General features: G+C 30.4%; 3 protein-coding genes across 4 annotated transcripts; all 3 read right to left on the reverse strand.

The window, feature by feature from the left end:
* Nucleotides 1-1,777: 1,777 nt before the first annotated feature.
* LOC137811289 (MADS-box transcription factor 23-like) lies at nt 1,778-15,344 on the reverse strand. 2 transcript variants are annotated; one of them, XM_068612977.1, is made up of 8 exons: nt 15,027-15,344; nt 14,715-14,925; nt 5,710-5,788; nt 3,397-3,458; nt 2,611-2,710; nt 2,457-2,498; nt 2,331-2,372; nt 1,778-2,233 (listed from the first exon to the last, which is right to left on the reverse strand). In XM_068612977.1, exons 2-8 carry the CDS (start codon nt 14,894-14,896, stop codon nt 2,075-2,077), a joined length of 666 nt encoding a protein of 221 aa, XP_068469078.1. In that variant the 5' UTR covers nt 14,897-14,925; nt 15,027-15,344; the 3' UTR covers nt 1,778-2,074. The 2 variants fall into 2 exon arrangements, with proteins under 2 accessions (XP_068469078.1, XP_068469079.1); XM_068612978.1 differs by having other exon boundaries at nt 14,715-14,938; nt 15,027-15,227.
* Nucleotides 15,345-24,552: 9,208 nt separating this feature from the next.
* LOC137809327 (mediator of RNA polymerase II transcription subunit 15-like) lies at nt 24,553-25,020 on the reverse strand. The gene has a single exon (XM_068610455.1). The coding sequence runs from the start codon at nt 25,018-25,020 to the stop codon at nt 24,553-24,555; it is 468 nt and encodes a 155-aa protein (XP_068466556.1).
* A 135-nt stretch (nt 25,021-25,155) lies between these two features.
* LOC137809328 (protein MAIN-LIKE 1-like) lies at nt 25,156-26,539 on the reverse strand. The gene is made up of 4 exons (XM_068610456.1): nt 25,988-26,539; nt 25,737-25,822; nt 25,580-25,667; nt 25,156-25,500 (listed from the first exon to the last, which is right to left on the reverse strand). The coding sequence occupies exons 1-4, from the start codon at nt 26,537-26,539 to the stop codon at nt 25,156-25,158; spliced, it is 1,071 nt and encodes a 356-aa protein (XP_068466557.1).
* Nucleotides 26,540-27,571: the final 1,032 nt, after the last annotated feature.

The following is a 27,571-nucleotide window of genomic DNA, read 5'->3' on the forward strand; positions in this document are numbered from 1 at the left end:
AGATTTTTATTGTTGTAGAAATTTGTTATTTTTTTATTTGATATTAGTTCAATTTTTCTCAATTAATATTGGGAGAGTTTATATTTTTGTATATGTGAATTATATATTCTTTCAATAAACGTTCTATTGTGATTTTTTTTTGTCCATGTTTGTGGTAATTTCTTTTATCATCAACATGAATGTTAATTTTTCTCAATATAGTTTGCTGTCCTTTTTTTTTTATGTAACTTGAAAACTATCACCCAACATGAATTATTTGTCAGCTGAACTTGATAAAAGAAAGTCAGAAAAAAAACCTCAACTATCAAAATAATAAAAAATAACATTGATTGATGCCTCAATAATTGTAGACATACTGAAAACAATATTGGATATCATTGATTTTTCTTTTACAAATATTAAATAAAAAAAATCTTATGTATTCATACAAGACTCATTTGATTGTTAAAGGATATATCCAAATGGAAGGTTTGAGTATTTTGAGAAATCAATTTGTAATACAACTTGGTTATGTTCAAAGTGCAGGTTCATTCTTTATTTCTGTTGATATATTTGATGACATTATGTTGGTCGACAATAATATTTAAGAAATTCAACGTGTTAAAACTCATATTATAACTCATTTAGTATTAAAGACCTTGGTACTCTTTACTATTTATTGGAATTAGAAATAAGTCGTTCACCTTCTGGTATTGTTTTCGATCAATGAAAATTCCGTATAGATTTTCTTTTTGATAAATGATTTGGCTTGCAAATCTATCACTTCTCCCACTAGGCCTAATATTAGTTTTGTGGTTCATAAGCTAAGTCAATTTGTTTCAAATCCATGAGAACATCATATGACAACAACTCCTAATATATTATAACATTTGAAAGGATGTTCTAGTCTTGATCTATTCTTTTCCAGTAATAATCAAATTATTATCAAAGTTTTTTCTAATTTTGATTGGGGAACTTGGATTGATTCTAGAAGGTCTATCATTGGTTATAGTGTGTTTATGATAAACTTTCTAATTTAATGGAAGTCTAAAAAGCAGTCTACAATGTCGAAGTCTTCTTTAGAGACAAAATACAAAACACTAACTTCATTTGTATGTGAACTTCGGTGGTTACAATATTTATGTCATGATTTTCATACTAATATTTTTGAATCTTTTGTCGTTTATTGTGACAATAAATCTGCTATATGCATAACAAAGAATCTCACATTTTACGAGAGAGAAAAACATATTGAAATCAATTGTCATTTCGTTTAGACTAAATTTCAAGAAGGCTTCATTCATTTCATTCTTGTTTCTTCTTCTAATCAAATGGCTAATAAGTTGACCAAATCTTTGCATCATCAGTTATTTCATGACAACTTATCCAAACCGAACATAAAAGATATACATGCTTCAACTTGTGAGGCGCTATTAGATGATAAATCTGATCTCATATGAATATTTTAGTTTTTCAGTTATATCTGCTTTATGAATTGTAATTGCACTTGTTATTTTTTTTTTACTCTATAAATAGAATACTCAATAATATGAATAAGTGTAGAATACTCAATAATATGAATAGGTGTGTAACAATTATTTGATTAATAAAATATAGTGCTATCTTGAATTCTTTTCTTCCTCTTCTTCTATTTATGGTTTCTTTCTATGTATATGAGATATATAAAACTAATAAGTAGCACAACTTAGTATTTTATTCTGTGTTTTTGTATGGTTAACAGAGAATTTTTGTGTTGGATATCATATATTCTATGGTTTACTCCTCCAACAACAACTGGTTAAAGAAGGAAAAATTTATGTCCATGCTGTGTTATTCAAGATTTCTTTTCATATGAAGATTTACAAGCAAATGTCATTTTGCTATTAGATTTTATATAACCAATACAATATCAGGGAGTGCATTGTTCTCTTCAGGTATTCTCTGAGGAAAGTAAAGTGAGTAACATTCATCCCCTAGGCCTATAACTCTTCACTTCTTTGGAGTTGCGTGATTCATTATTGAGCTGCAATATCATTATATATCTTTCTTTTTCCAAACGCATTACTAATATATTAGAACAAATTAGACTTGACCATTATTTTGTGGCAGTGTCGGATGTGTCATAAGCTTCTTGTTCAGGCTGGCATAACTGAAGTTGGACTAATTCTTGTGAATGCCCTCCTACATGCATACCATATGGAAGTGGATCAAATGCATTTCTGCTTGTTGTCGCTGTATCGGTTGTACCATAGACCTGGGACATCAGGCCTCATTATTAAGCATCTGTGTCAATGTTAAAGTATCACCACTTTTATGCATATTAGTGTGTGGTATTGGTGAATGAGGTTTACCTTCTTGTACAGTTCCACATTTTCCTGGAAGATAAGGTTTCCCTGTATGTGAAAAGAAAAATGTAAAGATCAGTCAATGTTATACAAGTTATGAGACGAATAACAAAAGTTATTTCTCAGAAAGACCTTTCGGTTCAGCTCTTGGATTTCATCTTTTAGAATTTGTTCCTGCAGAATTTGACTAAACTTGTTAATTGATTTGGTCCTTAATGAGATTAATCAAGCAAGCAAATTTACTTCCATTCCATTCATTCTCATGTGAATTTAAAAAGCATCTCACCTTTTTTATACGGACACCTTGGAGGCTCATTTCCAGTTGATTCTCTAGATCTTGTAGGTTTTTGACACTCAGACCATAAAGTTGTTCTCCCATCAATTGCCTGTATCTTGAAAATGTTAGTGCTCTTATGCATGGGGCTCTTAATGAGATGTGTGAATCCGTTGGTTTATCTGCTATTAGAAAAAATGAAAAATATTTTTTCATTTTACTATTTTGGAGTTTATGTGGTGTATTAAAGTAGTGTGTGATTGATAATGAGCCATGCAGTTGGATTTGTATTCAATTGTACTGTGTACATAATCCCAGGATTGACATGGAAGTTTCCTTGATTTAATTTAGAGAAGAAAAAGTAAAGTAAGAAGGTCATCACTTCTGCCACAACCTTCTTTATGGATTGTACCTGGTGAGACATAGTATTAATGTTTATTGTAAGTAGTCTAAGATGGAGATAAAAGTGAGTGCTGCTTCTTCATGGACTATTTTTCATGTTATTCTGAAAAAAAAGAACTACTTGTGTGAGTGATTAAGAGCAAGAAAGTATTTTGTGCATATTCAAATATTTAAGTCTATGTTTCTTCATAGTAGGTCATGCGTCATGATGTTTTATTTTCTAGAAGAGTCTACATTTTCATTTCTTGGATCTTCTTGTGCATTTTGTGATCTATAAACTCGCTGATACATTAGTAGAGGATTTCAATCTACAGGTCGTCACTTATATAATTCAATCTTAGGCTTATAAGTTCCACTCATGTAAAGAATTGCTAACTAAATTTAGAAAGGTTGTACCGATGGTTTTCTTGTAGGATCTGTAGTTGTTGCCTTAGAATCTCTGCCTCCCTCTGCCAAAACTATCAAAAATCAAGTAAAATGGTATACGTAAGTAATTCTGAGGGAAAAGAAATGCAAGGTATGTTTTGTCATCATTTTTTACTTAAGTCCAAAACAAATGCTTCAACATGCCCCATAATGGATATGAAATCACTATGTTTAGTGGTTGATAGTCATATTTAGAATCAAATATAGAGCCATATACAGGGAATGCTGTAAGACTACTCACAATATATTTATAAATATCAAGCAAAAGGCTGAAAGAGTTTGTCAGGTGTTGCTTTTACAGTGCCTTCATATCCCTAAGAAATGAAGTTGTCTTAAATAGAGAAAACTACGACAGTAATATCCACTACAGGAAAAAGTCAAAATTACTAATCTTGCATATATAGTTTCCCAAAATTAACAAACACAGTAAAACATGAAAATCTAACTGCAACATAGAACTTTAGTTTAAAAAGCCTTGTTATTATTTAACTCCCTATAGGAGACTGTGGTGGTATCCCTTTCCTTTTTCCTCCAATTTGGAGGAAATAAAATAATTTGTATTTGAAAGGGAATAAGGGATGAATTTTATCCTATACCTTCCTCTGTTTCAAAATTCTGTCTCCAATCCTTCCTCACCTATTTCCAATTTTTTCATCCCAAACAGGTTCTTGGGTGCATAAGGACCATTTTATCAAATATACGGTTTTAATTCTAGAGTTAAAGGCTGGAAACTTCTATTCTGCTTTTATATATGCTTAATTTCACGTGATTAATTTGTATAACTATTATTGAAGATCTACAAGTAGTTCATCAAGTCTGAAACTTTAGATCTGTAATTGATATCATTAACTGAAATAAGTGACAATAGTTTAGCATTGTTACTCAACGAAAATAAAGTTAAACTAAGATCAACACGACAATGATTTGAACTGGAAATAATTTTTTCTTTATTTAAGAATACAACTCGTTATACTATATGGCATCTCCAATTATAAATATTATAACACAACTTGGCTTAATGCTTGAATATATTCTAGTAATTAGATATTCGAAACTCAAGTGTGACTTGGAGTAGAAATGGGTAATACAAACAATATATAAGAAAAAACAATCCACAAATTTATAAGAAAAAACAATCCACAAATTCACAGTTTATTGTATTAAAAAAAAGTTGATTTTAAGTCCAACTCAACAATCCACTAATATACAATGAAATTTATTAGTAATCTGATAAATGATGACCTTAACAAATTTTTATTAACATAAACTTTAAATAACATTTTAAAAGGTGAACTTTAAACCTAACGCAATCTTATAAAATTGTCTTATGAGATGAGATTTGTATACACTAATATATTATGAAATATTTTTATTTTTAGTCGACTTTTTATTTTTAGTCGACGTGAGATCTTCAAACATATTGTCTTCAAAGCATATTTGTAGAAAGCATATTTGTAGAAAGCATATTTGTAGAAGAAATGGTTTATACTTTTTGCACAAAATTCCTTTCCAAGTTTAAGAAATCACTTTTACTTTAAAAAAAATTACATTCTATCAATTTGATGATGACCATAAGCTCCTCGTTTTGCAGACCCTTGTTTGCTTGCAAAAACTACACTCATTGGCTTTGACATTTTAACTTTGTAAATATTTATTTATTTTTATTCAAAAACACTTTTAAGCTCTTTAATCTCATTTCACAGTCTGTGATACTTACAATGATTGCTAGGTGTGATCCCATATAGATTTGTAGTTGTGATTATATGCAAGGAGGTTGAACTAATTGTTATGTAATAATCACAAGTTTGTTCATTCATTTTTAGGTTGTTCTATGTAAGTTATTTTTGAATCACTGTTCTCTGTGTTGATCATAAGGTTTATGGATCATGCAGCTATAACAGTTTGTGTTGTTTGCATGCTTAGTATGCAATTGAAAAATTTGATCAATGAGAAATCCAGGAGCTATGAGAAATAAAATGAACAATTTTGTCACTGTTTTGTTACAAAGGAGAGATTGGCCAAAGTATGATTATTTCATTTACAGGAGAGGGGTTTGATATTTCTCTTAAAATGTAAGAACAGAACCATGTACAGTTCGATTTTGAGGTCCGGTGAAAAATTTTTCATATTGGAGATTACTTCGTACATAATGGAACTGTTCAATGAATACACGAGTAACAACAACAAACACATAAGTGATATTTGAAATACATCTTGCTTATAGTTGTTATTTGTGCCTGAAAAGGGTAAGGGAATTCTGAAGAGTGATTAGCAGGAACATACCTTGACTTCGGATTCTGGATTTATCAGATGGTGTTGTTCTTCTTTGCATGTATTGTATCTCTCAATCATAGATTTCACGCTGGTAACAAAAAAATCTTTCCATTTTTTTTATTTTGTACACAAAATTAAGAATTCCACTGATAAAGAAAAGATGTATCAGAAGACATAACGAAAACAAATCACATCAAACCACCAAAAGATATACCTACCAATAAATTGGGTTCCATGAGAAATAGTAAAGTATCAATATAATAAATAATAAAGGTTAAGTGTACTGCCATCCAAATTGAGGATTGAAGTCAACAAAACTCACATATTGTTTTAAATTTTGAATTAGAGGTGATGTGACTTTTATATATAGCATAATCTGCATCTCTCTGCTATTTCTTCTTAAAAAACGTGACTTGCTAAAAGATAACTTGTGGATTCGTTACATTGTGAAATGCTTTTGCAAAGAACTCTCGGTCATGCACTGAACCTGTTTCTAGTTTTACTAATTGGCTCCAATTCAATCTTGGTGCAGTTCTACTTGCATATGGTTAATAAATTTTTTATCAGCTTAAACATTTGCATGTGGTTAATATATTTTTTTATGAGCTCATCATGTTATGTTAGGAGGAAACTTTTCTTTTAAGCCTTATTAAGAGAGGAAAATAAGAAAGAATAAGTGTTTAATTAGTTTATAACGCAGAAGTTGATTTTAATTTTCAGATTTTTTGAAACAATCTTCTGTATATAACAAGACAGGAAGAAGCCCAAGGAAACAAGTGGGTGCACTTGTTGAGAGTATAGAACAATATGTTAGTTTCAGGGAATATTTTGTACTGTCTCTTGAATCACCCAACAACAGCTTATGTAGTGCTGTATTAGAGTGAAACAGAAGAGGCAAATGACAATGATGCAGTACTGAATATAATACATAGCAATAGGGTGTGAGAATGTCATTTTTGCAGATTTGTGCTCATCATATAACAGCATTGCAAGGGTGTTTGTTTAGTTTTTTTGGATGTCCACTGTTGCTGCAAATTTCATTGTATATATAGAGCATATAATAATATGTACACAATTTGCTTACCTTTGCTTCTGTGGACATAAATTGAAGGTTTAGATAGCTTCTTTATCTAATTGTATGAGCATTGAAGTACGCGTAAAGTATTCATGTTCCTCTATTTAATTGTTTTTTTATTGATAAAAAAATTCATGGACTCTGATGGAGATGATTGTTGTTTTTAAATTTTGCTAAATTGCCGTTGAATTGTTCTGAATAATAGTTATAGAAAGTGTACTACACACTAAGTTCTCTGAGAATATATACGACATTTGGACGTTAACCATCTTAATCTTCAAATGTGCAACTATAGTTAATGAGTAGAGTTGAATTTTAAGATTTAGATTTTGGAGAATGAGTGATTAATAGAGCATATTTTAACAAAGGTTGGGTTTTTTTTAATATCAATCATTAGAGATCTCACATTGATATGAGTGTAAATATAATTTTATAAGTTGATTTTATAAGATTAAGTTTAATTTTTAATATGATATTAGAAATATTGAAGATAAGAAGCATATAAATGGGTGGTTATATAAGATTTATTCAAACTTGAAGTTTACTTCTTAAATTTTGTTAAAATTAATCATTACTAAAATTAATAAATATTTATATAAATAAAGTATCTTAAAAAAAATAAACATTAAAGACACATCTTGCCCATATTTGTTCTTTATTTAAAAGTTCTAGTCTTTTGAAAATTTTTGTTTGTCCAAGATTCAAATAAAGTCTCTTGCTTACCTTAATTTTAAAGACACTTCCTTAATTTTATGGTATATTATTTAGTAAATAACCTATTGCATTAATTGCTCCGTGGAAAAACAAATTTTTGGGTCCTGACCATTTCATTTGAAGTATTTGGTAGTGAGTGCACTACTCGTGCCCTGGATAGAAGAAAGTTAGGTATTCTAAGTTAATTTGGCTTATGGGTTTTTTTGAGGTGTCCATGAGGGTGACGGGTCGAGGATGTTTAATTTGTTTTGGAGAACTAAGGCTTTGGTTTCAGCTTAGGTTACCACTTCGAGGGTGCTGGAAAATAGGATTGCTACTAAAGTCAATTTACATAGACGTGGGATTGTGATTGGAAGTGTTTTGTGCTGGTTCTGTGGGGTTAAAGAGGAGGATTTAAATCATTTTTTTTTAGTGTAGAATATCCTGGATGGTGTGGAATATTTGTTGTGCATGATTAGGCATTTCGTTGGTTGTCCCCATTCATGTTCACTCTCATTTTCTGCAGTTCCGGTTGTGTAATGCTCCAAAGTCGATCTTATTAGGGATGAAGAATATTTGGATTGAGGTGGTTAGTGAGATTTGGAGTCATAGGAATAAGATTATTTTTAAAGGTGAAGTTTTGAATTATTTCGAGATATTTTTTTTGGCTCAATTAAATGTTTAGTCTTGGTTCTCTTATAAATATCCCCTGTTTGTTTTTCTTTTTTCTGACTGGTTGATCCTCTAGTCTGTCTTTATTCACTTTAGTTTGGTGTTGCAATTTGTTTTTTGGCAGGGTTAGTATTTTGAGCAGTTGTCTGAAAGATATTATGTTGTTATGGTGTCTTTGTTTCTTTGTAAATGAATTTATCACTCCTAAAATGATTCATTTGTATATATTATTTATGTTTATTGCTGATATTTTTTTTTAAGAATTTAGCTTTTTAGTTGTGATACATCATTTTTGTTATGGGTTATATCTTATAGTAGTTTTCTTTTCACTTACAAAACTTATCAAATAATCTAAAGATATAGTTCTCCGCTCATAAATTCTCGTGACTTTTACTATCTATCACTTTTTATTTATCAGGTTGCTTTAGACTTTTTAAACATTGCCAATATGTTTAATATTTATCTCAAACTATGCTCATGCACGAGTATAATCATCAAAAGGTGATTATAAAACACATATTTTGGCCATAAGACAAATTAAGTGATGTGAAGTTTTTAGTGTTCTAAAATATTTTCATGTTGAGATTAAAGATAACAAATGGTTAGCATTATCTCATTTTATGTTTATTAACATTTGAAACTTGCTATATCTAAAGCTTTCATATACAAATATCTTTTCGTGAATTAAAGATAGGGTGTTTATAGGATACCTTTAGTCTTAATTCTAAGTGATACAAATCTGTCTGCATATACTATAATATGTCTCATAGTTAAAAAAAACAATGAATAATGAGGGAGTTAAGTTTTTCTTTTAACATAATGTTATAATATCAAGTTCGTTAACAATATTAGGGTTATTGAATCTAAAATATTATTTGTGTTTAACTCAAAGGTTGATTATTATATTGTCCTAAGGTAGATTAGAAAAATAAGATATTTATAACTTAACATCAATTTTGACTCTAATTCATATATATTTGTTGACACATTATAGTAAGAAAACAAAAATAGTTTTTTTTAGTGTCAATATTTTGAATTCATATCCATTAACATTATTGGAGTTATCATATATATATATATATTGTAGTTGTGTTGATTTGTCATCTATACCTATATATAAAGGGGATTCCTCATTATAACTGTTTTTTTTATACAATTTTCTTTCAATTTTAATATATCTCATTTTATTAATACAATGGAGTATTTTGTCATTTTATATGAATTATTTAAAAAATAAAATTATTTTAAAATTAATATTAATGTACAGTTTTTATATGACTTCTCACTCTTTCCTTAATTCCTTATTTTAAGACAACAACAGGAGGAAATAGAGAACATACTCTCACACATTTCCACACAAAATCTTATCTATTGAATAAAATAACCTCCATTTTTATTTTTTGTTTTTCAATTTTGACTCATTTAAAATTATTTCTGTATGTATATTAAATTTCTATTATTATAAAAATTGAGTAAAAGAGAAAAAAATCAATACACATGCGCATTTGTGCCTATGTTTCCACTAGTACTAGATTAAAGACATAAGGTTTTTATAAATTTATCTTTAATTTTGACATCTAAGTAATACATATTTTTTGGACACGCTAGAACAAATTCTTTAATTGAGACTAAGGTAAAATAATAACCTAAACCTTCTTTTAGGGAAAATAATGTACATTTAAGACTTTTGTTGCATTCACAATTCACAGTTTCACACAATCATTTTTACATTTATCATATGCTTACACTACATTGAGTTTATGTCACTGCTGGAACTGGGTAGGGAGTGCAGAATTAGGATCAAACTTTTGGTTTTTGTTGTAAGGAATAGCTAGTCCCTCAAATAAGGGCAGGACTTTCATTGTTTTTTTGGCTGCGGGTTTGTCACTCCCTTTTGGCAACCATTTGGAGGTTGACACTCATGTGCTTGATGAGTTTTTGAGGTGTTGAGGTCTCTTGCTTCAGTCTTTTTTATTATATAAGGTTGATGTATTCCTTAAATAACTCAATTAATTAATTTATTCTTAGTTGATAATATATATATATATATATATATATATATTTTTTTTTTTTAATTTTTTTTCATTCATTTTGTTATTTTTCCATGTGCATCCACTCTGCATTGCACCAAATTTCTTATTGTAGTTTTCTTTATCCGTCTATTAATGTACTCCAAGCATATCTCACATAATTACAATTCAATTTCTCTTAATTTTAATTAGGCTTTCTTGATTTTTTTTAAATGTGAAATTATACTTGTGACAAGATTGTTTAAGATGCGATTTTGGCCCCAACCTAACAAAAGTGAAGCAATTCTTTTATCCTATTAGAGATAACTAAGATTTCATATATCTCTTCAAATTTTAAGTAAAAATCCAAACATTGTATATAATAATAACACATGAAATGAAATAATTTCGCTTCACAAGCAACATATTTTTCTTCACTTATTGAGCTAGGTCACAAGGAAAGAGTTTACATACTAAACACTTTATATTTTTAAATTATCAGTTACTTGGTTTATCTCGATTTAGACTAAGTTTCATTTTGTTATAGGTTCGAATTGAAATTAATTGAACCGTTTTTAATGAGAAGTACTATATCTACACAACTATGGATAAAATAAAATTTAGGGATTCCCTCCACTGTCTAGTTATGAAATTCGAACCAAAAGGTTTTTGTTCTTGCAGCAGGCTGCCAAGTCATACACATATAATTATAGTATTATTGCGTAATTATGGTTAAAGGTTTTTTTAAAAATTAATTTCGAATAATAAAGCACAATATAATCAATTTGAATAGTTTATTTTTTAAAAAGTAGTAATCTCTTAAAACTTTCAGTGAGAAGTTTAAAAAAACATGGTTATTTTTAAAGAAATAGTTTTGTTTTCAATATATTGTTTTGTATTAGGTTTTAACTTTTTAAAAAAAAAAGTATAATAAAGACAGTTAGTCATATTAATGGTATGCATGGATCCTTAAAGTTAACTAGAACTAGCTTTGCAATTTAATAAAGTTTAATTAATAATTAAAATGTGATTCACTATCTTTTTATTCTTAAACATTTTCAAAATTTTGATTTTAATATCTAATAAAAATTTGTTGGTCTTAATCTCTCAACCTTTTCCGTGTTGACATTTATTTATATTTGTTTTGAATTGACATTTATTTAAAAAAAACAACGTTAGTTGAGGTATAACATATAGTGACGTTAAGATAACAATTTATTACACATCTATAATTTTTGCGAGACATTCAAATACAATTTTTTTTAAATAAATTAGGTTTTTTTCATCAATTAGTTTAATATTATTCGCTTATGAACAAATAAACACTATAAGAAAATCATGAAATAGAAACCAATTTTTAGATACCAAAATAATTAGTTGCAATAGTAACTAAATTAGAAATCATTTTAGAAACTAAAAAAAATTTGGTTTCTAAATTAGTTTATATTATTGTTAAATAGTTTCTAAATTGGTATCTAATTAGCAACCAAAGTTTTAACTATCAATTATTTAGTTTCTAAATTTGGTAGCAAAAACCTTAATTGCTAATTAGATACCAATTTATAAACTATTTAACAATAATATAAACTAATTTAGAAACCAATTTTTTTTAGTTTCTAAAATGGTATCTAATTTAGTTACTTTTGCAACTAATTATTTTGGTCTCTAAAAATTGGTTTCTATTTCATGATTTTTTTGTAGTGCTAATATTAATTTGTGTTAATATGATTGATGGTTAACTTAAAAGAATAAATATTTTTTAATTAAAAAATATGTTAAAAAATACATATTTAAAAAGAAGAGTTAACTATGTTTTTAATCCATTTACTTTTAGGTGAAATTGGAAGCCTAATTGTTTCTTTGTACTTTAGAAATTTGGAAGAGATGTTCATAAACATATGACAATAGTTTTGTTTGTCACGTGGAAAAAAGAGTTATAAGAAATATGACTTTGATTATTTGTTTACCTCATCATAAAAGTTCAAGGACTAAAAATATATTTACTTTAATTTTTTATATATAAAACTATTTAAAAAGTATGTTATAATTAATATCTTTGTTTATATTTAAACTAGATTTATCAATTTGAAAGTATAGATCACTTACAAGTTTAAAAAAAATCAAAAATGTACTTTTTCTAGAAAGTATTATGAATAATTTATCTTCTCAATCTAAATTTTATTTTCTTCAAATTTGGGAATGCACTAAATGAAACAAATATTATATTCTAAAAATATTTTACCACAAATGCTTCTAAAAGAAGAAAAAAACTTATTTATAAATTAGCACTAATTTATGTACAAGTTCAAAATAAAAATTTATACAAATTATATATAAGAATTTATATAAATTAGTTTATATATAATATTTATTATAATGTATTTTTGTAATATAAACAAAAAAATATTAATTATAATATATTTTTAAAATATTGTAAACATTTTTTATAGGAATTTTTTTTATTTCATCTAAAAAATTAGAGCTAAGTATAAAAAAAATATTAATTATAACATATTTTTTAAATATTTTTATCAATAAAGAACTAAATAAATAAAATGGAGCATTTCAAGAATATTCTAAGCCTTATACAAAATTCCTACCGTACTCGAATCATTTCACCGGTTAAACTTTCGTATTGACACAAATAGTCAAAGTCAAACCCATTTTTGAAATCCATTTACTACTGACAAACAAGCTAATACAGTTTGCTTAAAATGATCTTTTAAGATTTTCCAAAGTATAAGAAAACAATTAATGTACAGTTTCGACAAGAGACTAAATCAAATTTAACCTAAAAGTACAGTGATTAAAAATATATATAATTCTATAAAGAAATTAGAAAAAAAAAGGAATAGCAAAGTTTTTTGGATCTAGAAAACTGTTTTTTTAGAAAAAAAAAATACATTATATAAAGTTAATCTTTTTTAAAAAAAAACTATCCACAACGCATCCTTATTTTACATGACGTTAGAACTATAGTTGAAAGCGAAAGGTTCAATGCATGCTCTAAGACTAGGAAACAAGAATGCAAGATCATTGTAAAACACTGCTCATTCCCACTTGGTCAAATATATATATAAAAGAAACCAAAATAATAATAATGGCAATGTACCAAAAGTTGGTTATATGGCTAGGTTTTAATTATCTGATAAGGTTGTCTATATCAAAATTAGTGGTGACATCACTTTATCTGGTTCATGCATTTGCCAATGATAGGGATCCTAAATGGGACTTGATCATTTGCTTATGGGAGGGGACATGCTACCAAATGTGCTGCTACCTATCACATCCACATCCTGAATGATATTGACATCGACTGATCCAAGGCATGGTATCAGCTAAAATCGTTTTGAACATATACTTTTATATGTAACCTTCTAAAATTAGAAATGACTAGTTTGATGGGACATCATAAGTAAAAGATGCATCATATTCAAAACCAATCTTTGGGTTACAGCTCTATTGGCCAATGATTACGTTCAGATGACCATTTCCCTTAACAGCTAAAGAAATTGCTGTGGTATACAGAATTTCCAATACTTTCTGAGAAAAATAGCTAGGTTGGATTGATGAGACTCAAGAATATATATATTAATGTTGAAGATAATATAGGTCATGGAGCTGAGACTTTTTTTCAATATACCATTTTCCAAATACCTACTTAATACTTATCATCTATCTCTATCTCCCACTTTCCCACTTCCTGTCATGTTATATCATGTATCATACCTACACTTTTTTTTCCCTCTTCTTATCTCTTCACAATAAGTGTCAAATAGCATTTGAGGTGTCCACACAAATATAATATACTTATCTTTTCCGGGGTCTCTGCCTTTGGATGAGCAAACAGGAACCTTTTGGATTCAGAGATATGAAGTTACATCCTCATGAGCTTTAAGGATAAGTTTTATTTTTTTGGGTTAATTAAGGATATCTATTTTCCCTTAAAAATATTATCATATTCAAACTACAACTCTTTTCATTATTGACTTCAGCATAATGAACACAGATTTATTATGTTTCCAAGATGATACTCTCCCAATATCCTACAATCTCTGGCAGGTTAAATTCTGATCCATCATCAGCTTTAAAATCCATTGTCAGAAACTTGAGAAAAGTGCTGTTAGTTCATATGACATTTTGGGTGGAAAAAATATGAATACACATGTCCATTTAGGACTGTCTAGCATCCGAATAATAATCCTGTAATTGTAGTAATTGTGCAGATATATAATTGCATGATTAGACAAGATTCTCTTACTATATGTATCAACCCCATGCCTTAACTTGTAGCCATGCATTTATTTATCTTTTTTGCATTATGTTCTTCAAGATAGAGAGATTTATAGGTTAAGTGAGACCTAAAATACATGGAAGTCAATCAAATAGAGATTTAATTAAGGTCCAGACAACAGATAAACTTTTTGGTCCCGATCTATTCGTATAATAAGCATATTTATGTATCAAACTACTATGGCAGCAAAGAAAGAGTGGGAGCAGTACGTAAGCACATAAATACCCATGGTTTTACTGCAATTAATTAAAAAAGGTGATGGTGATCAAACCTGGTGCTGGCATACTCGTAAAGCTTCCCCGTGCTGGAGAATATCAGAAGGCCAACTTGTGCATCACAGAGGATTGCAAGCTCTTTGGCTTTCTTGATCAATCCCTTTCTCCTCTTTGAGAAAGTCACTTGCCGGCTGGTGGAATTGTCGATCCTTTCAATCACAATCTTGCCCCTTCCCATTCTAGCTTTCACTTCCCACTTTAGGGTTTCTGAAGTAATTATCTAATTGCATATAGTTATGTGAATAGAAAAAGTGAAGATACACACAAAGTTCAGTAAAGCTGTGATGAGAGAATGAAATGATTCTTACTTGGTTGTGAACTCTATTGAAGATGGTGCAAGGGAAGAATGGTGTGGCGCTGGGTTTCCATTTTATAAGCAGAAAAAGCAGTTTCTGGGTGAAAGGTATAAGCAGGTTTGTGGCAGTAGACAGTGGGGCAGATAACTATGTGGGTGGGAAATTAAAAATTGGATCACTTATAAAACCTGTGACTTTAGTTTGTATACTTTGCACAGTGAAGTATTCAAGGATAAAATGTATTGCTTCAATAGTTTTGAGAATTTTTATGGCGCCGCCAGCCGTATAAGCCTCTGACACGTTAAAGGTGCTTACTATGTTACTAACTACTCACTGTCACCACCATTCTCATAGATCCAGTTCAACTATATTTATTTAGATATAACCTCCAATTTTTTATATAACTAGATTAAAATTTTTAATATTATTATTTTAATATTTTTTTATATTATTTAATTATAAATTATTTTTTATTATAAATATTTATTTTTAAATATATCATATAAAAAATTATATCCAACTTTAAGGATTCTCATATTACAAAGTGGACGTCCTTATCTCTAGTCGATGTGGGATCTCCAACATCTCAGACTATATTTTTCATTTATTTATAACCATTAAGTATAATATTTTTAAATTTAAATATGTAAAAAATATTATTTACGAAAAGAAACATTCTTTGTATTTTAAGAATATATATACAATGTATCAATACTATAAGCGCAATGGAATAAAATTCTACCTATTATATAGTAAATTTGTTGTCAATATCTTAATTTAATAAATTATTTGCTTTATTTAAACTTAGACAGGGTTGGTTTGACAAAGTTAATAGCGTAATTGAAATATTAGTGAAAAACTAATAGTAGTATCATCTTTAGATTTTCACTTAAATACTTACCATATGCATGTTGAGGAATTGATTCTATTTGCTCTAAAACTTGAGTTCTTGGGTGAGTGATAAAAAAGTTATAAGTTTTTCAAATAAAAAAAGTTTTCATTAGTTATTTTGTTTTATTTGACGGATATAATATAATTCGTTTTGCATATAAAAATCGAGATTATCATTCTTTCATAGGAATTTGATCTTAAAAATATATGATAAAAATTGTAAACAATAATTCTTCAATTTTTATTTCTTTTATTTTTTAAATAAAATAAAACATGTAATTATTTGACAGACAAATTTAACCAAAAATATGTAACCAAGATGTGAAATTAATACAAATAGTCCAATTATTTAGATCATGAGTGATATTTTTTTTATTAGAAAAAAAATTAATAAATATATACTAGTTCAAGCATGTTACAATACAATACAAACATCTAAATACTCTAACCTTAACTTGCAAACCCTTAAAAGCTAGACAATCAATCACGAGTGATATGAAAAACAAAAACTGTTTAGGTTTTCAAAAAGAGGACTTTTATGACATGTATGACTATATGGATTGGGTAGAAACATGTAAAGGAACTGAGGCTATCTAATCTCTAACATCTTTTATAGCTTAAAATATCTCTAAAATATTTTATTTAATTAATTTTATTTTTTGTTGATAAAAAAATAATATAAGTATAAGCTTTTCATAATATAGGATTTTTTTTAAAGTTTGACTTTGATAATTATTATCTAATATACATTCATATATACTTAGAAATCTTATTTTGTATACACTAAAATTGAACAAAATAAGTTTCTTCTTTAAAATATGTATATATATATATGTATATATATATATATGTATATATATATATATATATAGTTTGTGTATATATGTACAAAATTTCAAAGATAGAGATAATATTATATACCATTTCATGCTTGATATTTTTTATTATGTTTAGTAAGAATATTTATTGGGTCAGATGTCTTGAAGCACCCTACAATCTTGAAGTACTACAATCAAATAAAAACGAATTTGAGAGATAATTTTTTTTTACTATAATATTGATTAAATTAGATGATATTTTAGATACTTAAAAATTTATTAGTATCAAAATAATTTCTATTATTAATAAAATTTATAAATTAGTTTTTAAATTAGTTACAAATATTTCTGACTATCAACTTTAAATATAAATTAATTGATAGTTAAAATCTTGGTAGTTATTAGATACAAATTTAGAAACTAGTTTATAAATTTAATTAATAATAGAAACTTCCTTCCTTAGACACCAATAACTTTTTTAGTCTCTAAAATAATATATAACTTAGCCAATATAGCAACTAATTATTTTTTATATCTAAAATTAATTTTTGTTTAATGATTTTTATGTAGTGTAATTTGACCCAATCCAACCAAATATAAATATGTTACGTTGTATTTTTTGTTCATGTTGCATTATGTATATTGAACCTAAGACTAATTTTAATTTGATTAAAATTATTAAATAATAATAATGTACTTATTATTTAATTTAATTTATTATTCTATTAACTAAATGTGTATGTTTTGAAATATTAAATTATTTAATTAATCAAATATTAAACAATATAATCCATCTAAACAAATTATTCATTAAAACTAACAAAAAATGTTTTTTATCGCCTAAGAATAAATGAATTAAATGTACATTTAGGGAATGTCTAAGAGTCCAAAATCTATGTACCTCAAACTCCTCAAACTCCAATGAGCCTAAAGCTCTCAATGCAACACCTAAGAATAAATGAATTAAAATGTACATTTAGGAAATGCCTTACTCTTACAAGAAAAGAATCCAAATTTTATGTACCTCAAACTCCTCAAAGTCCAATGAGCCTCAAGCTCTCAACGCAAAGGAGGTGTTTCATTGCCAACCCTTATGTGTCCTTTATGTGATCTGGTAGAGGAAACGGGTGGTCTGTCACCTATTTGTAGAATATAAGATGGTTTTTCATGTATGATTGATGGTTTCAAAGTGAGTGGGGTAATAATGTGTGGAAAGGAAGATTCTTATCTATGGCAGAAAGAATTTGTCTAATCAAGTCTGTTATCACTGCTTTACCGCTGTACTACCTGTCTCTGTTCAAAGCTCCGGAGTCGGTATGCAAAAGCATTATTAGTATTCAAAGGATGTTTCTGTGGGGCTGGGGAAATGAGAAGAGAACGATGTCATGGGTAAGTTGGAAAAACTTATGTAAACCAAGAGAGGAAGGAGGACTAGGCATTAGAGACATTCGAAAGTTTAATATAGAGCTCTTGGCTAAATGGAGATGACGTTGTATCTCAAACGAAAAAGGGAGGTGGAAGGAGTGTCTGGATTCAAAGTATGGCCTGAAACATGATGTAACTAAAACACCACTTAAATTCCAATCGTGGTGGTGGAGAGATCTAGTAAAGGTATGTAGGGAAGGAGGAGGAGATGAGTGGTTTCAAGAAGAAGTTGGTTGAAAATTAGGGAGTGGAGATAAAGTAAGATTTTGGGAGAATGTGTGGGTTGGAAATGCTAATCTCAAATCCATGTTTCCTAGAATGTACTCCCTATCGTTGAACCAGGGTCAAAAGGTGGAAGAGGTAGGTGTGTGGGAAGAATTGGTGTGGAGATGGACCTTAAGATGGAGGCGTGACAGATTTCAGTGGGAGATCCTTATGGAAATCGAGCTTGGTATGCACATCTCAAGGGTCACCATAATAAAGGATGGAAAGGATACTCAGGTGTGGAAAGGTGATGAATCCGGGTGTTTTACGGTGACTTCTGCATATGAACGCCTAAATAAGCCTGAAAGGGGTCCATATATTGATGCTTTCAAGTACCTATGGAAGATTAAGGCATTCCCTAATGTGGTGATCACAACTTGGAGAGTACTATTGGGTAGAGTACCAACTAGAGAGTGTTTGAGTAGGAGATGCGTGATATTGAACACTACTGTATGTGCTCTGTGTCAATCTAAGGAAGAGTTGTGTCAGCACCTCTTCCTAGAGTGTAAATATGCTCTATGTGTGTGGGCCTTGTGTTTTAGATGAATTGGAATTCTGTTTGTCCAAAATAATGATTTAATGACCCATTTTGAGAGCTTTCACTTGATCTAGAGTAGTAATAAACAAAACTTGGTGTGGAAAGGGGTGTGGGCAGCTATAGTCTGGTGTTTATGGGAGCATAGAAACTCATTTGTGTTTAACCAAGGAGTTGTAGATGCGGAAGAAGTATTCCAAAAGGCCTAGCTTAGATCGTAGTTATAGATGAAGCATAAGGCACACAACTTTAACTACTCTTTTGCAGACTGGGTTTTGAATCCAATGTACTGCATTAGTAGTGTTAAATAAGCGGTTGTAGAGGAGGAAGAAATAAAGATGAGGTGAGTCTAAATAGGAGGGTGAGGTGCAGCAGATTCGAAGTAGATCATGTAAGTAGGATTGAATACATTGATGATGTATTTCTTAGTTGAGCACTTTGTGCATAGTTATGCCATTGGATTCTATTGAGTGCTAAGGTGGCTGATGAATGCAGTGGAAGCATGGTCGGGATGATGGAGGATGGAGTGTAGTTTAAAGAGGACTAAGGTTAAATACCTTAGTCTAAAAGTGCACTTCTGGTTTAATAAATAGATGGTGCGACAATCAACCATAAGGTGAGGAAGGTTTATACATGACTCAAATTTGATGCAGTGCGGAAGCTGCTGTGAAGGTTTTCTCTGTGGATGGAGCTGCTGGACGGTTGAAGGGGAAGACCAAAGCTAGGCAGTAAGGGGCCTTGAATTGCAGTAGGTCTCAACAATGTTATTGGTGAGGAATGGGGTGTATATAATCCTGTTTTTGGAGTTTGTAGCTGCTGGTTGGTCAGGGTTTATGGCTTTTGGTTGCTGTGTAGGATGGTGTGTGGACTGGTTTTCTAGCTTTGTGTAGAATGTAATTGCCTTGTGTAGCTAGTGTACCTGCTGTATGATCTAGTTAGGTGTCTTGGATTTATGCTGAACTAAGTCTGGTATGGTGGGTTAGGGGGATGGTGTAGCGCCATTCTGCTATGTGACATGTTGTTTTGCAGATAGTATTTGAACTATGTGCTGGTCCAATTGCAGACATGCTTTAGCGAGCTTAAGCTTTGTGTGTTGTTCATGATCTCTATAGTATGATTCCAATGACATAAAGCTAAAGAAATGGTAAGGCTGGACTGCTTGTTCAAGTGCAAAATCAACATCCCTGTTATGATGTTGAGGCCGTAGGTAGCAAATATTAATGGTTTTTGAGGGCTGTACCACTTTTTTCTCCTTTGTACGTCGGTGTTGGGAAGAATTTCTTGGGTTACAAAGAATGTACTTATCTGTTGTGGAGGAAGTGACTAATTATCTTATAGAGGTAGTATTCTCTCTTTAAGAGTGCAGGGGTAGTTTTGGGGAAGTTCTTTATGAAGCAAAGTTTGGATTCTAAGTGATCCTGTTTTTTGGAGGGGTTTTAAGATAGTTTATATCTTAAACCATTTTTAGCTTTGTATACGGGTTGGGATACCCCTGAAGTATCCCTTTAATTCATATTAATTCGTTACTGATAAAAAAAAATCAATTTATCACAATGAACTGAAACACCATCTGCTTCAGTTTGGTTTGTTTCAACTTAATGAGAAAGGGAACCATGATTGGAAAGGGGGTTGGGTAGCGATGATTTGGAGCATCTAGAATCAAAGAAATGGTGTGGTTTTTAAAGAAGGAAAGGTGGATGCAGAAGAAATCTTTAGTTTGACACAACTATAAGCTTGGTGCCGATAAAAAAAAAAAAAAAAACTATAAGCTTGGTCTTAGAAGAAAAGGAAAATGAGAAATTTTAATTTCTCCTTCTCTGATTGGGTGCTTTATCCTTTAAATTTTTTACATTCCTTAAGTTGATAACATATTTTGGTTATGTGTTTTCTATTGTTTAGAACAATCCGACCATATATAGATGTTGCTTAAGGTTGTTGTGATGCAGATACGATAATTACAGGTGGTCAAGTGGTGGTCACAAAGACAAGGGATATAAGATGGAGGGAGACCGACATAAAGGAAGAAGCACTATGAGGACAATGCCATAGACAGAAAATCAAGAAGCACTAGGGTTTTTTTTACCACTTTTGTTTGGTCGTTATTTCGGTCGTAAATCAATTTAACAACCGATTTTGATGGTCGCTAAAATACATTTTACTTATAGTGTAAACTGAAAGTGATACAAAAGAAAAGTGTAGAAGAATTAGATACATGAGAAAACAACATCAAGTAGACCTTTAAACTATAAGGTGGGATACATATATCAAAACATAATTGTTTTTTTATTATCAAAGAATAAATAAAATAAAGTGAGACACTTCAAGGGTGCCCCAACCCTTATACAGATACTTCAGGGGTGTCCCAACTCTTATACAAAAAAGTGGTTAAGGCCAACCTGCTTAACACCTGAGAACAAACAATCTTCAGGCTCTACAGACCTCTAGATCAAACCTCAAAAGAAAGGAATGACAAAACACATCAAAAGGAATTCGCTACTACTCTATCCGGATCCTTATTACCAGTCTTTAACCAAAACAACACACACAAAACAACCCTACTACAACCAAATGTCTAAAAGCACGGATACAAATCACAAAGACAAATAAAAAATCCTCACCCACAACCAAACCCACAATATCACGCCAAAATGAACCCACTCTCTTCAAATCCCACAAAAACATTACCTGCCTGCCGACCTTCAAACACCAAAAGCTACCTAACAACTTCAAACCTTCTGCAACAAACACCAAACCCCTTTGTTGGCCAAATACCAACGTTAGTAACACCCAGCCCGAAAAACAAAAAAAATAAAAGACAAGTCATAAGAAATAAACTGTACCTCCCGATCCCTCATAAACTTACACTCACAAAGACCCCTAACGTCACCCTTACTTTTTAATTGACTTCAAATAAGCCAATGGGTCCAAGCACCATTGAACGTAAGTAAACGAGACATCGTACACCCTACTCGTGAACCATGACCAGACCTTAAGTTGTGCCAATACGAAGATCTCCGAACAATGCATAATTGTATTCATAAGCACGAAAGACAATAAAATACCCAAAACCTAAATATAAACATGAAACCTAATTATGGGAGAGACTTTTTTAATACTCAACATACTACTCTTCTCCAACATTCACAACATGAAGTAGATCACATCATGACTCGTCCATTTCACAAAGTTGTCCGTGAGCAATAAATCTAAACTGATATGTATACCATAATTGGTTTGGTAAGATAATATTTACATATATATATATATATTATTTAAATCAATTTTTTAACACATCTTATCATGTTAAAAGATATCAAGCATTCTTCCAGAAAACATTCAAGAATGTAAAGTTTTTGTTTAACTTAAATTTAGAAAATAGAGTTTAGTAAGATAAAATTCACACCTATTATAATTAGACCTTATCTTAATAAATCATGGTTAAGAAGAGTTGAATTGTTAAAGAAAGTGAGTTGAAGTGGGTAGGAAGCAGTTGATAGAACAGTATTCGGCAATCGAGGGAAGCCTTGGCACGCGTGTGTGGAGCTAAGACGATGGTTGAGCAAAATGGTACCATTGTTTGCGGCAACCGTAAAGAAACTGGGACATCCCCACGCGCTACTATTCTTAGAAATATACATCATGGTTTTTAGGTCCCTAGTAATTTTAAAAATACTCGATTTGGCGTACAATTTGTAGTTCTCAAATGCTCATAAAGCTTCCTCTTTGTCTCCAAATTTCTCCACCTTTCCACACATCCTTTCCCCAACCCACGTGAACAGTGAACAACGTCCCATTCACCAATAAGATTCGATCTCGCCGGAATTTTAATTTTCAGATGGCACCTCGATCCAAGTACGTAACGTCTACTGCGGATTGATTGACGCAACTTCAGTGCTCTAGTCAAGGAGCTTAGCCAAGTGTCAATCATCAGTTTGTGTACGGAACCTATTTATCCACTATTTTATTGCTTACTATTCCAGCTTTGGAAAATGCTGCTTTATTTTACTGCTCATTCTGCCTCTTCATACCTTCTTTTTCTAGCGGCATGGAATCAGTGAACCACGTGAAACTTAATCATTTTTCACTACACTCTTCACCCTCACATCACACTTTTTCTCCTCACTTGCATGTGTGTCCCTTCTCCTGTCCAATTATGATTCTCATGACCCACCCATATCTATCATCAATTTACGTGTACTGTTCATCAGCGTGGCTCTCAAAAGTAGTAGAACTGAACCATGAGGGCATCTCTGAAACCTAGCTAGCTAGCTACCATGCATGCTGAACTGAATCTTGCTTGTTAATGGTTTCTCTCACTCGATGCCATCCTCAACCCAGTTAATTACATAAATTTATCATCAGATATATAAAAAATTATTCTGCTTGTGTATTTTTTATTTTTGGACAATGATGCAGATTGCTGATATGATTCTGACGGCTAAAGAAATTTACATGGGGTGGGTTTAAAAGCATTTACAAGCTAGCATATCAACATTCGACAACTAGTGGGTTTTTTTCTTCTTTTTTTTTACTTGTATATGTGGACTGTGGGTGACGAAACATTTGACATTCATCAGAACGAAACACTTCTGATTTTAGGTTTGCTCTGTTTTAAACTCCAAATGGAAAACACAAAAGAAAGGATGCATACAAAGGTCGTGTGATGATAATAGAGAACTGATGTTTCACCACTGATTTTAATAATGTTATTAATATTTGAATCAATCAATAATATTTTAATGAGTAATTAAATAAATAATTATAAACAAATTATTTAACTAATATTGATGTTGAATATACCCGTACGTGAGTGTCTATAATAATTTGAAAATTTTCATTTCGTTACTATAGTCATTTTAAAATCGTCATTAGCACAAGTCAGTTCATTACCGCTGATAAAAAAAAATCATTTCATTATGGTCGTTTTTTTGGAAATTTTACCAAAGTGGTGCAGTTTTTTTTGAGATTTACGTAAATGGACAGATTCAAAAAGTATTACAAGAATGAACATTTTTTTGTCAAAGTTGCCAATAGTGTAGGCAACATAAATTAAATTAATTAATTTCTCTACTTTTCTTTTAATTAAAGTTTCCAATCTGATTGGCAACTTCAGTTTAAATAAAATTGAATACTGGATTGGCAACTTCAATGTATTTTATCTCAAATGAAATTTCCAATTTTGTTGGCAAATTTAGCTGATTTTTTAAAATAATTAATATTTTAAAAAAATGAAAGATGTATATAATAATAATTTAAAAATTATTTAAATTTACATGAAGTGAATAAAAATAAGAATATTGAGAAAAAATGTATTTTTATAGATAATTAATATTAAAAAATTAAACTAAATTTTGTTTTCACAAAAAACAAAGTTACCTAAAATTAAGTTGGATTTAAAATAGGTTGTGTAATAAATGTAAAATATTTAGTACTTTTTAAATATTATTAAAATTAAAAATATTTTTGTTGTTTTTAAAAATTTGAAATTATGTATGTGAAATAACGTTTATAGTTGATAAAATTATAAATAAAAAGGGTAGCGTTTAAACAATATTTATAAAATGATATTATACATGATTAGAAAATAGAAATATAGGAAAAGTTGTCATCTATGAGAAGCTGTGCCACATGGTGGTCTTCTTCGTTGTCTTTGTGGTCGTCCTTGTGGCTGTTGTTCGAACTTAAGGGTAGGAGGGGGCGGAGGTGGAATGCCATCATCAGTGCCTTCGATTTCATTGTCATCACTCTGATTTGCGGACACTTGTGAAGGCATTGTTGGTCGATAATACTGCATAGATGACATTGGATTGTAGGCAGATGGGGGTGTCATGGTAGAGCTTGCAAAGGGATTTGACGGGCCAACAAACAATTGTTGTTGAGATGGAAATGTTGAGTAGTTGAAAGGTGGTTGATGGAATGATGATTGGAATGACATGTGAGATTGATCCCTATATTCGAACAACTGGGTCGGTTGAACACCTGGTGGACGAAAAGATTGTTGTTCAAATGATTGAACTTGAGAAGAAGACCCGACATGATGTTGATAGTGAGGTTGTGTAGTCTCCTGTGGCATATCATATTGTTTTGAAAATATGTGTTAATTTTGGATAAGTGAATGAAGAATAATAAATAATTTTGTAATTGAACTTACATCATCATCAGACAATGACTGTATAGGCGTGATGTAGCGGATAGTATGGTTGATGTACTATTGCATGTATGTTGAGTTGTCATGCAAATGACCATTTCCGTTAAACTGATTTCCGTGAATTAGATGATTACGACGGTCATTCCACATAGCTATCCATGCGACATGATATTGTGGCCAATATCGATAAGTTCGTCCTCTCATATCCTCTTTGTGAAGTTGATCAAGGTTGAATGGGTCACTTGGAATACTCTGTCGAAATCCAAATTGACGCATAACCCTGTCAACCTGATGAAATTCAACAGTTGCAAAACATATGAGAGGAACTACAGCCCGTGCAGTTGGGGAAACCTCAATAGTGATCAAGCGCCTAACATATTCCACTCGATATGGAGTCCAAAGAAACTGTAAATAAATGTTTGAAACATCAGTAATATGAAATATTTAGTTAAAATGATATGTTAGTTTATATATTTGTCACAACCTCTTTAGCTTTAATGCCATCAAATATTGCTCGTATTTGTGGAACAGTGGTTCCTCCTATGTGCGTCCTATGCGTCCTCCGAGTCCACCTAACGTAAGCAAAGAAATATTAAGAACTTCGTTTTCTTATCTCGAAAATTAATACAAAAATAACATACCTTTTACCGAGTGGGAAACCAACTCCTTGTTGAACTTCTTCATTGGTCAATGGTTGAAGTTGTGGAGAAATGCATGTTAGGCGTTCCTATGCCCAACACTGTAAAAGTAGCGTGCAACCTCCAATATTATCTTGATTAAAGTCTATTCCGTGATCGAGCGCACGATACAGAGAAGCCAATACAGCTGACCCCCAACTATAATTCCTTACGTTGTTCAAGTCAGCCAACAATAATAGATACATTAAATGTACCTTACTACCTGAAGAATCAGGCATCAATAGACTCCCAATAAGTGTTAATATGTGGGCTCGAGCATGTTGAGCAATAACATCATCGGTTGCATTATGTGGCAGTTCCTGAAAAGTGTTGTTAAGCCAAGACAACTTAATTGCATTTCCTTTTATCGCTGTTGATGGTGGTATAAATCCGAGCAACTGGTCACATAAAGATACTAAATCACCACTAGTAATCCCGGTGACAACCTGTCCATCAATAGGTAAACCCAATATTAATTCCACATCTTCCAAAGTAATAGTTGTTTCACCGAGAGGAAAGTGAAAGGTATGAGTCTCTGTTCTCCATCTTTCCACTAATGCTGTAATTAGTACATGGTTGAAGTCAATGTGCTTAAATTTTAACAAATGTCCAAAACCAGAATGATCAATTAACCGTTTGACTCGTTGGTCAAGTATATCCTCATGCTTTAGTACCCAACTTGCATGTCTTCTGGGTCTCAATAGTCTTTCATTACCTTCCCATACATATTTAGTAACATGTTTCTCTTGGAGTCGCAATATAGACATATTCGCGGGAAGACGATGAGATGCCATAAAATTCTAATAAAATGTTCCTGAAAATACAACCAATTTTTAGAATACCTTTATAGATAATTCCTATTAAAATGATATTATCAATAAAAATTAATTTTCTTAAATTAAAGATAACGAAAAGATATTTACACATACTAATTAAAGAGTACTTAGTATAACATATTATAAAAATATTGATTGAAAGTAATATATTATGTACAAACAATAAAAAATATAAGAAAAATAAAATAAAAATATATTTTTTAGCAATTGTTTGTCAATATTTAATATCAATTAATTATATTAACTTGCCTTTTTTTATAAGTTGATAATAATTAAATTTCATGTTTTAAAGTATCATTTTTAAATTCCTTTAACAGAGTATAAGTATTAAATATTAAATATTGTTTGTGTGGATAACTATTAAAATATAAAATATAAGTATTAAAACCATGGAACGGTTTTGCATTATTAAAACCAAAGTAATATAAGTATTAAAATATAAATATAAGTATTAACAGGTTTTGCAATGGTCTTTCGCTAACAATGAACACTGCATTTAATATTCCATAAAATTCTAACCTAATGATAAGTCATTCGCTACTTCATTCACTTATGTTCCCTCTCACCAGAAACCATGGCTATCACCACCTCCTTAACACTTTTCTTCTTCCTTTTACACTTTTCCATACATCTCCCGAACGTACACTTGTGATGTTACATAATGGTTGATGTTTCAAAGGCTAGAACCAAAGTAAGGGTAAAATATAACCTATATCACATGTACCTTTTTTGTCATTTAATTCATTCAACCATATTCTTTTCTGCACATGGATAACAAGTGGAGAATAGCATGGATAACTCTTTTGCCCATTGGCTCTTTCTCTGCTCCATCAAAGATTCTTATTCTATTTCTTATTATTTATAAAATACTTATTGTTTATAAAATACTCTTACTTATTGGCTATAATGAATACATTGTATGAAAATAAAAAATAAAAAATATTAGTTGAGTTTTGTTAATGT

Source organism: Phaseolus vulgaris, chromosome 2 (assembly GCF_000499845.2).
Source record: "Phaseolus vulgaris cultivar G19833 chromosome 2, P. vulgaris v2.0, whole genome shotgun sequence".
Lineage (NCBI taxonomy): Eukaryota > Viridiplantae > Streptophyta > Magnoliopsida > Fabales > Fabaceae > Phaseolus > Phaseolus vulgaris.

Coding starts and splice junctions, on each gene's coding strand:
- LOC137811289 (XM_068612977.1), bottom strand. CDS start 14,896: ATGGGAAGGGGCAAGATTGTGATTGAAAGGATCGACAATTCCACCAGC. Junction 3,459..5,709: donor ATCCAGAATCCGAAGTCAAG/GTATGTTCCTGC, acceptor GATTTTTGATAG/TTTTGGCAGAGGGAGGCAGA. Junction 2,234..2,330: donor ATGTGGAACTGTACAAGAAG/GTAAACCTCATT, acceptor CTGATGTCCCAG/GTCTATGGTACAACCGATAC.
- LOC137809328 (XM_068610456.1), bottom strand. CDS start 26,539: ATGTCTATATTGCGACTCCAAGAGAAACATGTTACTAAATATGTATGG. Junction 25,823..25,987: donor CTGATTCTTCAGGTAGTAAG/GTACATTTAATG, acceptor TGTTGGGCATAG/GAACGCCTAACATGCATTTC. Junction 25,668..25,736: donor GGTTTCCCACTCGGTAAAAG/GTATGTTATTTT, acceptor TGCTTACGTTAG/GTGGACTCGGAGGACGCATA.
- LOC137809327 (XM_068610455.1), bottom strand. CDS start 25,020: ATGCCACAGGAGACTACACAACCTCACTATCAACATCATGTCGGGTCT.